The sequence below is a fragment of the Xenopus laevis genome, chromosome 3L, assembly GCF_017654675.1.
Source record: "Xenopus laevis strain J_2021 chromosome 3L, Xenopus_laevis_v10.1, whole genome shotgun sequence".
Taxonomy (NCBI): domain Eukaryota; kingdom Metazoa; phylum Chordata; class Amphibia; order Anura; family Pipidae; genus Xenopus; species Xenopus laevis.
This window is the reverse complement of record NC_054375.1, coordinates 49,188,833-49,203,255: the sequence shown is the minus strand read 5'-3', so window position 1 is coordinate 49,203,255 and position 14,423 is coordinate 49,188,833. Positions and strand designations below refer to the sequence as shown.

The 14,423-nt window shown below is 38.6% G+C and overlaps 1 protein-coding gene across 4 annotated transcripts in view; it reads right to left on the bottom strand.

The window, feature by feature from the left end:
- Positions 1-1,625: 1,625 nt before the first annotated feature.
- Positions 1,626-14,423, bottom strand: part of sh3pxd2b.L (SH3 and PX domains 2B L homeolog) — a 103,874-nt gene continuing 91,076 nt past the window's right edge. The window contains exons 6-15 of one of the 4 annotated variants that reach the window (XM_018252162.2): positions 14,330-14,355; positions 13,667-13,696; positions 11,569-11,703; positions 10,114-10,218; positions 9,592-9,675; positions 9,082-9,199; positions 7,169-7,395; positions 6,348-6,397; positions 5,937-6,062; positions 1,626-5,783 (exon numbers count right to left, since the gene is read on the bottom strand). In XM_018252162.2, coding sequence (XP_018107651.1) covers positions 4,263-5,783; positions 5,937-6,062; positions 6,348-6,397; positions 7,169-7,395; positions 9,082-9,199; positions 9,592-9,675; positions 10,114-10,218; positions 11,569-11,703; positions 13,667-13,696; positions 14,330-14,355 — 2,422 coding nt within the window. In that variant the 3' untranslated portion in view covers positions 1,626-4,262. The remainder of the gene's footprint in view (positions 5,784-5,936; positions 6,063-6,347; positions 6,398-7,168; positions 7,396-9,081; positions 9,200-9,591; positions 9,676-10,113; positions 10,219-11,568; positions 11,704-13,666; positions 13,697-14,329; positions 14,356-14,423) is intronic. The other 3 variants (XM_018252163.2, XM_018252164.2, XM_018252165.2) reach the window with 3 other exon arrangements.

The following is a 14,423-nucleotide window of genomic DNA, read 5'->3' as shown; positions in this document are numbered from 1 at the left end:
CAGCCACTTCTGTGCTGTTCTTGTAAGTCTTAAGGGGTGCATGGGATGAATGTGTAGGCCTGGGTGTAGAACCAAACAAACTCCCCCCCCCCCCGTGGCCTCATCTTTGTTCTTCTTTTGCGTTAAAGGAACAGTAACATCAAAGTCTTTTAAAGTAATACAATTATAATACAGTGTTGTCTTGCACTGGTAAAAGTGGTGTGTTTGCTTCAGAAACACGACTATTGTTTATATAAATAAGCTGCTGTGTAGCAATGGGGGCAGCCATTCAAAGGAGAAAAGGCTCAAGTTACACATCAGATAAGCTCTGTAGAACATAATGGTGTTATCTGTTATCCACTATTTAAACCTGTGCCATATAGCCTTTTTCAATTTCCGCCATTGCTATACAAGAAGCTTCTTTATATGAACTATAGTAGTGTTTCTGATGCAAATACAACCGTTTTACCAGTGCAGGGCAACAGTACATGATATTTTCATTACTGTTCCTTTAAGAGAAGTTGCCTTTTTACCTTTTAGAGCCAGCACTGCCTCTAGGCTACTTAGCGTGGACACGACTCATAGGCTCTGAAAATAACAAATCAGTTTTTGTTTTTTTTAATTATTTTAGCCGTGGGAGGCATACCTGCCCTTGAGAACCCACATCCACCTTTGTTCCCTGTAAATAAACCAGTTTTTTTCCTTCATCAACAGGGATTGAAATAAACAATTCCATTCAAGGTTCTCTAAAGAATGAAACCCTCTCTCATATGCAAGAGTTGCTAAGAAATAGCTGGATCACCGGATACAAAGATAATATTTTAATATACATTACTGGTACTTTAAAGTGAGGCTTTATCTTTGAAGAATACACAGGACAAGAACGTATTTTTTTTTTTTTTTTCAAAAAAAAAGCACTTTATTAGGGGTGAAATTGGGGATTGTCATACTACAGAAGACAAAAAAACCAAACACAGAAAGTTTGGACAAACAAAGGCATCAAAGGCAAGTACGAAGCTAGGAATATATAAATATATATATATATATATAAATATAAATATATATATATATATATATATATATATCTATCATGGACAATATCCATAATGATCAATGCTCGCAGTGAATATTTGTTGGAGAAATATATAAGCCCTCTAATTACATAAGAGAAGCCATTAGTCATAAATGTGGTCTTCGTTCTCCATTATAATCCCTTGTGGTATAACCAGTAATTGGCAATACACAGGTTTGTTCCCGGTGGGTGTAGTTAACACCTCCCACCAACATTCATACAATATATATATATGTGAGAGGTGAATTAGATTTGGCAGAATAGAAGTCTGATTATGTGTTAAAGGAAGCAGAGAACATGTAAAACAGATGAGTAATACTGTGAAGGCACAATGAGAGGGATTGGAAAAGGTCACTTTGGCTCAGTTACAAATATACTATGAAAACTAAGAAGGAAAAGCATATTTATACCTCCTAGGCACACTGATTGAAAGAAGCGAATCCCAGAGAAATAAAGATGTAAATTAGAGATCTCCAACCTGCTTTGAAACCAAAGCTTTCAACATTTCACCTACACCCAAAGTTTGTTGGGAAGATATTGGGAGTTGGAGTTTCACTAGAGCTGGTGGGCCAGATTTTGGCCTATGTTAAAGTATGTAAACATTAAAATAAAACAATTATTGCAGACATACTGTACCAGAAAGTGGGTTGTGGGTAGACATAGTCTGAGGTTTTCTGGGTGTGGAATGGGTAGATGGTGTGTTTGGGTGAATTAAGTCCTACATTTTGTATTTGGTATAGAAATAGACCTTTCCATGTGGAACTCTACCAAATCTGGCCTGGGTTGGAAGTGCAACATGATCGAAAAGGGATTGTTCACCTTTGAGTTAACTTTTAGTATGATGTAGCTGGGAAGAGTCAGAAGAAAAAGGCAAATAATTCAAAAAGTAAAAAAATGAAAACCAACTGAAAAGTTGCTTAGAATCAGCCATTCTATAACATACTAAAAGTTAACGTGAAGGTGAGCCACCCCTTTAAGATCAGAATGGTGTAATGTTACAGGTGCAAAGATTACAGCTATGCCAACTCACATGTATTTTTCAGCAGTTTCCCGCAGGCCCTCACCTGGTTACTGGAGTCTCCCTCCCTGTATGTTCCATCCAAATCAATTTTCACCCCCCCCCCAAGAAGCACTGGGCACAGCTAGGCACACGGTTGGCATGTCTGAGATTGTTACAAGACTAGTAAGCCACAGGAGCCAGTCACAACTTTGCTTTCCCAAAGCAGACCCCTACATTCTAACTCTTGACTGACTGCTAGAGGTTACCCGAGCCATCTTTGCCCCCGTTACATGTTGAGCTGTAACTTTGGCCAGACACCGGAAATGTCAAAAGGAAAGGGGTGCTCGGCTAAGTAAACATTTAGTTGTTTTCAGGATGATACATTTCTAGTGAAACTAAAAACATGCACTTGGGTGACGCAGCCCCCATTTTGGTGAAGCAATAGCAAGATATATAATAATACTGCAGGATAAAAATATACTCAATAAAATGTGCACTGTGTAATTTTTTTTTTATATATAATCTTTCCATGTTAATGTTTAAATTAACATCTGTCGAAGTAAACAGAAGAGAGGCAGCGGAAATGTGGCTCCTCTATATCAGCAAAAGGTTGGAGCACAGCTCCGCTACATACAAATATCAGCTTTCAGCTACAGCCTAGCCCATATTTAATTCTCAAATACACATCAAATTTCTAAAAAAAAAAAAAAATCTAATGATGTACGGTCAGCCATTTTGACTCCTAATGAAAATATGTACCCAGCCTGTTCACAGTAATCAAGGCCTATGTGCTAATGAAGCGCACAATGCTGTCTTCAAAAAATGACCATAATAAGCTTGGTCTGGAGTTTTCTCATAGAGTGCATGCATTTCACCATATGGATCCCCCCTAAAGATTTGGGGTGTTGCACTCGGAGCCTCCATTGACTGTAGTGAGTTGCCGTTGGACACTTTTCAAAACCTTAGTTCCTTATTATTAAACTAACCAGGGATCCTTACTAGCCCAATGTGAATACCTCAGACTGAAATAGAGAATCAAACATTAATGTTATGTAAGGGGAACTAAGCCTTACATCAGTGATCCCCAATCAGAGGCTCGCGAGCAATATGTTGTTCACCAACCCTTTGGATGTTGCTCCCAGGGGCCTCAAAGCAGGTGCTTATTTTTGAATGCATGACTTAGAGGCAAGTTTTGGTTGTATAAAAAACTGATTTATGGAAAAACAGAGCCTCCTGTACGCTACCAATCCACACAGGGCTACCAAATAGCCAATCATATGCTTTATTTGGCACTCCAAGAACTTTGTTGATGGTTGTGTTGCTCTTTTTACATTTGAAAATGGCTCATGGGTAAAAAAGGTTGGGGATCCCTGTCCTACAGGAACTCATTTCCTTTTCTTTAGAAAATCTTTATACCGGACGTGATTTCTTCCCGTGTCTGCAATCCATATGTCTGTTTTTGGACAGTAAGTGCACGTTTTGCCAGCTATTTACATAGCAAAAACAAAACATAAAAGTAATAATGAGCTGTAGCTTCTATCTGGATAGATGTCTGATTTGGAAGATAAAAGGCACATGAGCTCCCTCTTTCATGGTTTCGACCTTTCACAGAACTTCATTAGAAATGCAGGACTGTTCCAAATGACTTCTGGCTAAATAGGCTGCTGTATCAGGATAAAAACTTGTATGGATTTGCTGTTAAAGATGAACGTGACACTATATTCAAGCTCATGTCCTAATCCAAGTATGGAGAGCGTTATCAGAAATGACAGCACATTGGATTTCACTAATATACCGTACAGCTAGTTCTAGATGAATGAACTTACCTAAATAGGGCTTCTTTTAATAAACGCTAAAAACATTCATGGTTGGATTTTCTTGGTACTTGAGGGAAAGTACCTAGCCAGCCTGTGTCCCTCAAACCATTGCTGTAATACCAATCTTAGTGGCCTTCTGAGTAATGCTGCATGATAATATCAGAGGGTGATGCAGGGAGGTATAGCTCACTAACAACATCTCTTGTACCAATTCTGCACAAAATTATATTTTTCCCAATTCCTGTCCTTCTCTTGCTGTTCATATAAAAGTAATATAAAAAAAATATGGAATGTATTAAAAAAAAGCAGGCTTTATGTAAAAACTATAAATTAATCGGCTAATTAAATACACATGAAATTGAAGACTATTGAATTGCGTAAACTAAAAGAGCCACTATGGCTTCTTTCTTAGATAGTTGGAAGGTATCCAGCCCTCCCAAGCGGGGCCTCCACTAAGGACCCTACAAAACCACCAGCCACCAGAGCTTTTTTCTTGAACATCAAACACCGTCCCTTCTTTAAAGCTGCTGGTGTCCTCATCTCCATCAAAATCAGCAACAGCCACATAATGTGTTTCTTTAGAAACCTCTGGGGTTGGTAAGGAGAAGCCTGGCTTTTCCCTTATTTCTTTATCCATCTGCCTTGGCACCTGTGTCTTTGGAACAAAGCTAGGTTTGACTTTGGTATCATCATTGCTTGATGACAGATTAAATGGTCTGGCTCTAGGTGGAACCATTATTGGTCTGTTTCCCAATGGGGAAGATGTAAGTTCCGAGTCCTTCTGTATTTTTCCCTCAGTTGTATCAGAAGACACACTAGCTTTTTTTGGAGGAGGGGGCCTTCTTGGAGGGATCATAGGCCTTTGAGGTGGTTCTTTACCAGATACCATCCCACCTTTCAGATCACTGTCAACAGTTCTAGAGGGTACTGGGAGAGCTTTGAAAGGAGGTTCTCTAGTGCCATCACCATCCTGTTTTTGTAAAGGCCTTAGATCTGGTCTATCCTGGGGTCTGCCAGCAGCCCCTGAAGTTGATGTTGGATATGAGGAGGCACCATTTCCTGCAAATTCCTGGTCATTTGGCTTGTCTATGGATTTTGATGCTGGTTTGAGTCTGCTTCTCAGATTTGAAATATCAACTTTATCATCATTATGAGGATCAGTTTTAGGAGCAGTCACTGGCTTTGGCCTCACAACTGGCTTAGGTTTCAAAAATGCATTTGGGGCTATGGAGTCAGGCTTTTCTGTAGGTGGCTCAGGCTTTGGTTTGTTGGCAACAGGCTTAAGCATGGGTTTTTTCAGTTCCTTAGGGGACACTTTGTGACCACACTCAATCCCCATTTCGTTTTTCAGCTGAAAGATTTTGTTTTTGTCATTTTTTAACTCGGGTTTTCTAGTCTCCTTTGAAGGTATGATTTTCTGAGGGATGGGTGCCATCAGGCTGCTGGGTGGTTTGGAAGGTGGTACTCTAAGCTGATGCATGCTTGTTCGTTCAGAAGCATCATCTGTTTTTAACATGGATTCTTTCCTTGGTGGTAGGTTTGGCTTCTCCTCAAGATCACCAGCAGCTTCATCATACACACTGTTGGCACCAAGGTCTCGTCCATTTATTTGAATGCCTTTAAGTCCAGGATCTTTGCCTTTCCAGTCCTTGGACCATTTTGATGTGGAATCTGTACCATTTTGTGGTGGTTCAGGCAACGGCCTACATGGGCCAGTTGCTTCTTCCTCTGTGTTATTTTCAGCATTGGCATCTCCCAAGCATAGCTGGGCCATCTCATTAGGTAATGGAGCCAAAAAGTTAGGTCTTGAGGCACTGCTAGTCTTTTTGTACTTGTCTATGAATGTTGCTGGAGCCCATCCCTCTTTATCTTCCATCTGAATATACCACCACCCACTATGATTCTTCTCTATGACCTAAAAGATAGCAGAGAGATAGTTTGTACATTCACTTTGCCATGGGATGACGCGATTGTAGTACGTTTAATTGCAACACTGAACACTTGGACCACCAAGTAGTCACTCTGTCCAGGTGCCCCTGCAAACATTCAATATGAAAAAATCACTCACTTCAACCTTCAGCCCAGCCTGGAAACTAATACCGTCTGGTATGGTTGTCTGGAAGTCTGCAATAGTGTAAAACTCTTCTTCAACATGTGGGGGAGTAGGTGGTGTTGGAAGATTGAGACCACGGGGCTGAAACAGATGTAAAAATAGGAAACTATAAGCATATTTATGAAATCTTAGTTTGAATCCGATCAAATTGCATTTTATTCAGAACAAACTGAACAACTCTGTAGCTCATTCAATCAATGCTGATACTGAACAAGTGCACTGGATAAAATGGTCTATAAAATGTGATGATCTGTTCAGTGAAGCAGTTGATACACAAATACAAAGTAGAGTGTAGTAAGGGGGGCTTAATGGTATTTATAGTGATAAATAGCAGTAGAATAGAGAAAGAGGCTGAGCATTACTTACAATAGTGAGATCACGCCGAGGAGGTGGCCGTTGTCTTAATACAGGAGATTCTGAAATGGCAAAAATCCAAAAAGTATTTAGTAGTCAAAATATACTGTATTCCACAAACTCCTGTGAAGAAAATATAACGGTCGTAAGAGGTACAACAATAACAGTTGTTTTCAGAATAGAGTAATCTAGTAAATATAAAGAAACAATATGATTTACAAAATAAGTGCTGGTAACGATAACAGACACGGGGCTTTGCAAAAGGATTAGGGATAAATCATAGTTTAGGCATAAGGGCTGTTGTTGTGGCTGACAATAGGAATTAGGGATGCACCGAATCCATTATTTTGGATTTGGCCGAACCAACTAATTAACACCTTGTGAGTAGATTTATTTATCGTGGAGCACACTCCGAAAAAAATTTACTGCACTATATACTTTTTATTTTTCACATCTAGGTACTGAGATTTATATGTATTGCTCCAGAGCGCACTGAATCAGTACATACTTAAAAGTTTTTTTATTGTGGACTGGTGGATCCGTGATTCCCCTCGGTGCTGCTAATTATCACTAATTGGAACTTCTGCGCAGAGCCTACCTTTGATTGTCCTTTACTGAATTTTTTACTTCCTTGTTTTGTGACAAAAAGTCACGTGATTTCCCTCCCCGCCCATAATTTGCATATGTAAATCAGGATTCTGATTCGGCCGAATCCCGAACCGAAACGGTGCATCCCTAATAGGAATAATAACCAACTGTAATACTACTCCGTGGCATAGGAGAAAAGGGTGAATGTAGGCCAAGCCTACTTATTAACAGGGAACAATACTTACTCCTCTTTATATCTGCAAAATGAGGGGGTCGTGTATCAATTCTCCCCTCTCTCAGATGAGCTGGGCTCTCCCGTTCCTGCCCTGTGAAGCTGTGCTGCCTGGTGATACCATCCAAGTCTAGGGCACTAGAGTTTGCACCGGATCCTGCAGCCAGTTTCTGGGACAACAGGTCACCACTGACCTTTTTTAAATAGGAAGCAGGAGCCCATCCCTCTGAGCCTTTGTATCTACAAAAGGGAAGCCAGTGACCAATTCAATACATTCATATTGGGAAAACAAGTGCAACTATAGGTAGGAACAGGTCTCTCTCCAAATTTGTATGGACCAAATCAGGGTTGTTCAACAGAAGGCCCACATGACACATGACAGAACATTTTATGACCCGTCTGCTATTTCGGTTGTCTATGGTTACATAAGGCAGGGTGGTTAAATAGATTCAGAAATTGGATAATAGTCTACAAAAGTATAGAATTAAGTTAATATTTTTAAAGAAAAACACAGGTTACTGTGAACAGGGGACTAGCAATATAAAAGGCTCCACAGCTGGTTGTATAGCTTGTCCCTTGAACCATCCATCAGTAGAAATAAACACAGACCTTCTTATTAACTTGTCTTACTACAATGGACAATACAGCAGATTTGTCTGGTTTTAATACAAGACACCCACTGCTTCTAAATGTTCTTTTTTAGGAGACTCTGCACATTCACAGCAAGGACAGAAGGAGACATTATAGCAGGGAGTGGGCAGCACACAGATGCAGTCCAGGTCCTTGATCTCCTTCTGCTGATGCATTTAATAGTTGAAATATAACAAAGAGTTACTGAAAGATTGTAGGAGTGTACTTGCTTTAGTAGCTGTCAAATTCCATAATATCAGCTGCATTTTAACCTTATTAAAGAGATTGATGAGCAGTAAAATATTTCAAGAAATTTCAATTACATTTTGGTCAAATTGGACATTTGTTTTAAATATAGCAACGTAAAAAAAACGGTTAAATTGGGTTAAACTCGGACAGTATGAATCATTCGGGCCAATTTAAAGTCTTATAAATGGGCAAAGCTGAAAAAAATTGGTGGTATCTAGCAACCCGTTGTACAACAAGCTCCTTATTATGCCTTAAACCACAAGAAGTGCCCATAACAATCACAGCGACAGTGCTACAAGGAGTTTGCCAGGCAGTTAGGATGACGGGGAAGTGGTACAAATGGGAAACCCTGGTGCAACTTTTTCTACAAGGGCCTTTAGGAACTTTTCCAATGCAGTTCATGAAGCTTTTCATAACTGCATTTGGCACAAGACAATAGAAGCCTCAATACTCCTTGCCTGGCCTGAGAAATCCTCATAAAACTGCAGCTAAAGCACTGCTGAAAACAAAATATGGCAACGCTCTGAGAAATTACACACTGAAAGACAGACACACAGTAAGAGAGTAACAACAGCCTCCTAAGGGTCCCAAACCAATGGAGAGGTCCTGGCAAGAAGGCAAATTAGTGTGAAACTTGTATTGGATATCACTGGAACTTTAAGCGTTCCGTTTATATTTTCTATGTAAAGCTCTGTAGACTGTGTTGATTTAATTTAACATGACAGTCCTCAAGGTTTAAAAGATGCACACTCAACAGACACCCACCCACAGGCAACTGCATATGTCATAGAGACATGTGTTCAAAGAGACATGAGAACGAGTAACCTGTTTATTGAGAAAGATCTGTATCGATGCATTGGCTTGCCAGAACTCGAGTTGATAGCTGTCCTGGCCAGATGCCTAGCAAGTTTAAACGTTCACATGCCCCAAGGAATATGTGGCGTTACCTCGTGATCTTACTCATTCATGGCTCTGGCACATATACTACTCCCTTTAACCTAAAGGTTTCCCAGACAGTTTCCATTATTCCCCATATTTACAAGGTACCTGATTTTCCACCATCCCTCTAGGTTCTTCTGAATGACTTCCACAACATATCCCTTTTCTAGGGTGATTTCATCCTGATCTCTTGCTGTATAGGGGTAGACCACTATATACTTCTCTTCTGTGAAGAAAAAATAAAGGCGTGAATACAATAAATCTACCACACAGGAATCCCATTACATGTTTTGTATTCAATTCTTCGTTGCCTCTAGGGTTGAAGGCCACTTCTTATACGCAAAGATTCAGTAAACCACTTAGACGATCAGTGGCGTAACTCAGAACTCAAGATGTTAAGTGCTATGGGCTGGATTTAGTATTCAAATGGTTGTTCTTGTTGATAGCATGTTGTAACTAAAAAACATGCCTTAGACGTGCAAAATCGTTTATTTATTTTTTTGCTTGCCAGAAGTCTTATCCCGTGCAGGACATGCAAACACCCATGGCTGCAGCACATGCAAACAATGTCAGAGAAAGAAACAAAAAACATAGACAATAAAACAAGCCTCTCTGCACCTGGACCCCATCCACTGCCGTACAAATCCCCAAGGGTCCGTCGGCGGCCGACATGTCTGGGCAAGGACCAGTATCTCCAAGGGGCTGGGAGCATGTTGGGAAGTGACAAAACAGGAAGTGAGGGACTGTAATGGTTCTCAGAATAAACCCCTTAATATCAGGGTGCCGTCAGGATTCAACACTCTGTAGATACTTGTTCCTTGAGCCGCATAAACCCACAAGCTGGGCACTATAATGCTTATGCTCATGCAAACACAAAGACTGTACTGACTAATCTATTCTGATTCAGCTAGGAATTACATGGAAGGTAGTGAGACATTTTCAGACAATTTAGTGGAATTCAGAGAGGAAATATGACAAACATATATCAACACAGACAAAGCTTTGAATGAAGAAGTGAAATCTATATGAATCTTTCCAGTCATGTAAAACAAAACCCTTGGTGGTGCATTTAGAAAGCCAGCTCTGTATTATATGTTAAACATTGAGAAACACGGGAGAAAATCACATATTTAACAATACCTTCTTCAGGTTGAATTGTGAAGTCATCCTGGCCACCATCCTGAGCTTCTAGACAGGTAGCAGGTACCCAGCCTTGCTCATCTGCCGTGCTCACAAACCACCAGCCTAAAATAACAGCCGCGCAATAAATTTCAGTTATTCCGACAAAAAAACTTTTGGACAAATGCTTCATAAAAATGTAATTCTTATTTGCAAATTCAGATTAAAAGGACAAGTCTGTAAATTGTAGCTTTTACAGATAAAGAGAGAGAGAGAGTGGTCAGGCTTGAAATTATTTGCCTTCTTCTGACTCTTTCCAGCTTTCAAATGAGGGTCGCTGACCCCCCATCTAAAAAACAAATGTTCTGTAATTGTTATTGCTACTTTTTATTACTCACTTTTCTATTCAGGCCTCTCCTATTTATATTCCAGTCTCTTTTTAGATCAATGCATGGTTGTTAGGGTAATTTGGACCATAGCAACCAGACTGCTTTTACAGATAGAGAGAGAGTTGTCAGGCTTGGGACTCAAATAAGTCTAAATAAGTCATCTACTGTATACTCCAATATACTAATATAAATTCTAATTATTATATAGTCTTGCTGTGTTTCATTTTTTTCTAAGCTTTATCTTTTTAAGGGAGCACCAATATAGCACAAGATGGGGGGGAATGTAATTAAAGTCGCAAAGAGAAAAACAATTCGCACCATTAAAAATAAAAATCCATATCTCGCAATGTAATATTGTTCCTTAAACTGTTATTGCATTGCGAATTTTAATTGTGCACTCTTAAGAAGTCCTTAAAGGTGCCGTAATCTTTTGGATCAAACATAAATGGGGGGAATGTAATAAAAGTCGCAAAAAGCAAAACAATTAGCACAAATAAGAATAAAAAGTCTCATTTCTCAATGTAATACTCTTCCTTAAACTGTTATTACATTGCGAATTTTAATTGCACATTGCCCACTTTTAAGAAGTGCTTGAAGGTGTCCTTTTGGAGCAAACATAACTTTTTCAGTAAGAAGTTTTATTACATTTACTGCACACTGGCGCCGACTATAAGATTCTTCCGCTGTCGGAAGTGGTCGCTAAACAGTTTCCGGGTTCGCAAAAGTTATATTAAATTCGCACAAAGGCAAATTTGTTTGCCATGACAAAATAAAAGTCAGATGCTAAAGCTTCTTCCAGAATCCTTTATATTCACCAACTTTACAATCTGCCTTATTGCTATGAACCTTTGGTTTGGTTTAGACTTTCACATAAGCAATGGCACTCAGGTGGGATTTTTTAATTTTTGTAGATGGCTGGGAATACATTATTATATACTATATATAATACATTAGTATAATATTATACATAAGTAATGCCATAAATATAACTTGATATCGTTAGACTATTGCAATAGAGGTAATAGTTCTTATTCTCTCTTGCTCACTACCTATCATTAATTGCACGCTGCTAGAAATCACATCTTACCAGACTCGTTTTTCTCAATGATATCGACAACTTGTCCCACTTGCAGGCTGATTTCCGAGCTCTCCTGTTTGTCATAAGCTGCCGCCACAACATACTGATCCAGCACCAAAGCATCAGATGAGGAAGAATCTCCACCTGGCAAAATAATTTAATAACTAGAGCATGTCTGTGCTACCAGTGTACATGCGGGCAGGCTCAGGAACATTTAACACATTTTAAGGAGGGTTTCTGTTCTTTCAAGCTATTATTATTACTCCTAGAAATAAGCAAAAAGAAAAAAAAAAACCATGATCCTGTCCCTACCCGGTCTATGAATGACTTGCACCCAATTAACCTGCAGTGTGCATCCATTTTTTCTGTGTCAGACCCCAGTTATATGACAGAAGGTGGGGCCAGGGATGTGCAAAACCCTTAATAGCAATGGTTTCCATTCTGTGGAACTGACACCCATTCTAACCTGCATCTAAAACTGTCCAATTTACATGTCCCATGGATTTTCAACCCACTCCTCACTAGCTGTCCAACTATAAATCCTTAAATATAATATTAGTATAGATCCTTACATATAATAATTATTTGCATATGTTGCATATATCTGTATTCTGTTATTTTTTTATATATATAAAGCATGCTCTGCCCAATTGATACAAATGAAGATTGTAGACTTGTCCTGTACAGAGACAATGTTCTAATGAAATACGTCTAGTGTTATTATGAAGCAGCAACACTAGAGGGCAGTATAGGACTGGTGCATATTTTGCTCAGTTAACTAAGACTTGCAAATGCAAAAAAAAATGTAAAATTTCAAAAATTATTAAAGCAACATTTATAGAAACACAAAAAAACAAACTAATCCACAAAACCTAAAAGCTATTATCTTTATTCCTATGCTGAGTTCTAAATTCAGAATTTAAGACAGGATATATATTCTGCCCATAGATCAAAGGGAATTTTCATATAAAGGTGACGCGTCAACCTTTATCACAACAATAACAATAACAATATAATAATATATCATGCCCCTTTTATTATGATAAAATCACCCAATAATAAACCATAACAGTATAATGGACACCAGCCAAGTGCAAAGTTATTACGAACCCAAAGGAGGATAAAATATTAGACATTTCCAGACAGGAAAGGAGCCAAACCAACATTAATCAGAGGCAAAAGGATGAGAGCAGCTGTCTGAGAGCATGTTGGATAGCCGTGCCGCTGCTAAATGCAGTATACTTTAAAATAAAATAAAAATAGGCAATGTTAAAGGGAAATATTAGCAAGCTATATGCTTGGCACCATTGCATCTGATCATAATATATGGGACTGTAAATAAGCCTAACGTGCATTTTTTTTGCCTTTAAATTGGTCCTCCATCCAAAATTTTGTTTTTTTGGGGCTTTCTTTTTAAACCTAATGAAAGAAAATGTAATTTTAAGCAACTTATTTCTTATTAACCCATAAAATGTTTTAAATCATTTAAAGCTATTTCGACATGTAAAATGCTATAAAAACACAATATCTGCCGATTTCCATTCCCTTTATCCTGGCTCTGACTCCTGAAACAATGTTGCCAGCTGATAAAGAAAAACGGGACTAGTGTAACATTGATTTAAGAGTCAGACCCACAGAACAAAAAAGGGATAAATAGACACCGGCTTTCACCTACAAATACTTTCATAAATAGCTTTAAAAACCATTGAAAATGTTTAAAGGATGTATACTAGAAATGCTATTACTATTTTCTTTTACTATGCAAAAAAAATGAAATAAAACCTTTTTGGATGGAGGACCCCTTTAAGTGATAATCCTTTACACAATATTCCACCCTTAATTAACATGGAAATTTAAAAAGGGCAAGATAAAAATAAATAGCCTTTATTTGGAGCAAGAATGAATCGTTTCTATAGAAATAAATTGAGCTTCCATAGCCTGATGGTGCCTTTTGTATTTCTTATGACATTTACTGCTTCCGGAGAGCTGAGCCTCACCCAATTGCCACAACAGAAAACCCCCCAGACTTCTGCCCTTGAGGAGACATGTATTAAAGAACGCTGTGATTTAGAGAGATGCAGATGCTTATGCACACCACGCACACTACCTGTTCTAAAAGATGTTTTCTTGAAAATCCCTGATAAAAAGGAAAAAGACGCTGCATAAATCTGCACTGGGGAAAGAACAGTGTTTGGGAGCACAGCGCAAAGTTGTGTCACAACAACAAACATCAGATGATTTCTAGGGTTATTCTTTATACCTACAGAAATGTTATTAGTCAGGACTATGGGGCAATGCAATAATAGATGCGATAGATATAGAGATAGATAGATAGATAGATAGATAGATAGATAGATAGATAGATAGATAGATAGATAGATAGATAGATAGATAGATAGATAGATAGATAGATATTAGGTATGCACTGAATCCACTATTTTGGATTCGGCCAAATCCCGAATCCTTCGTGAAAGATTCCGCTGAATACTGAACCTAATCCTAAATTGCATATGCAAAATAGAGGTGGGCAGGGGAAAAATGTTTTACTTCCTTGTTTTGTGACAAAAAGTCACGCGATTTTCCTCCCCGCCCCTAATTTTCATATGCAAATTAGACTTCGATTCGGCTGGGCAGAAGGATTCGACCGAATCCTGCTGAAAAAAGACAAATTCTGGCTGAATCCCGTACCGAATATTTTTGTTAATCTGGTTTAAACTGGATTAAGTTCAACTCAAATTATTCGTAAACCTTGAGTTAAATGTAGACTTACCCAGTTTCTTCCTTCCAAAAGGTTCCCTAAAGGAAAAATATATTTATATATCAGAGATTAAAGTAGCAGTTACATAGTATATACTTAATAGTGT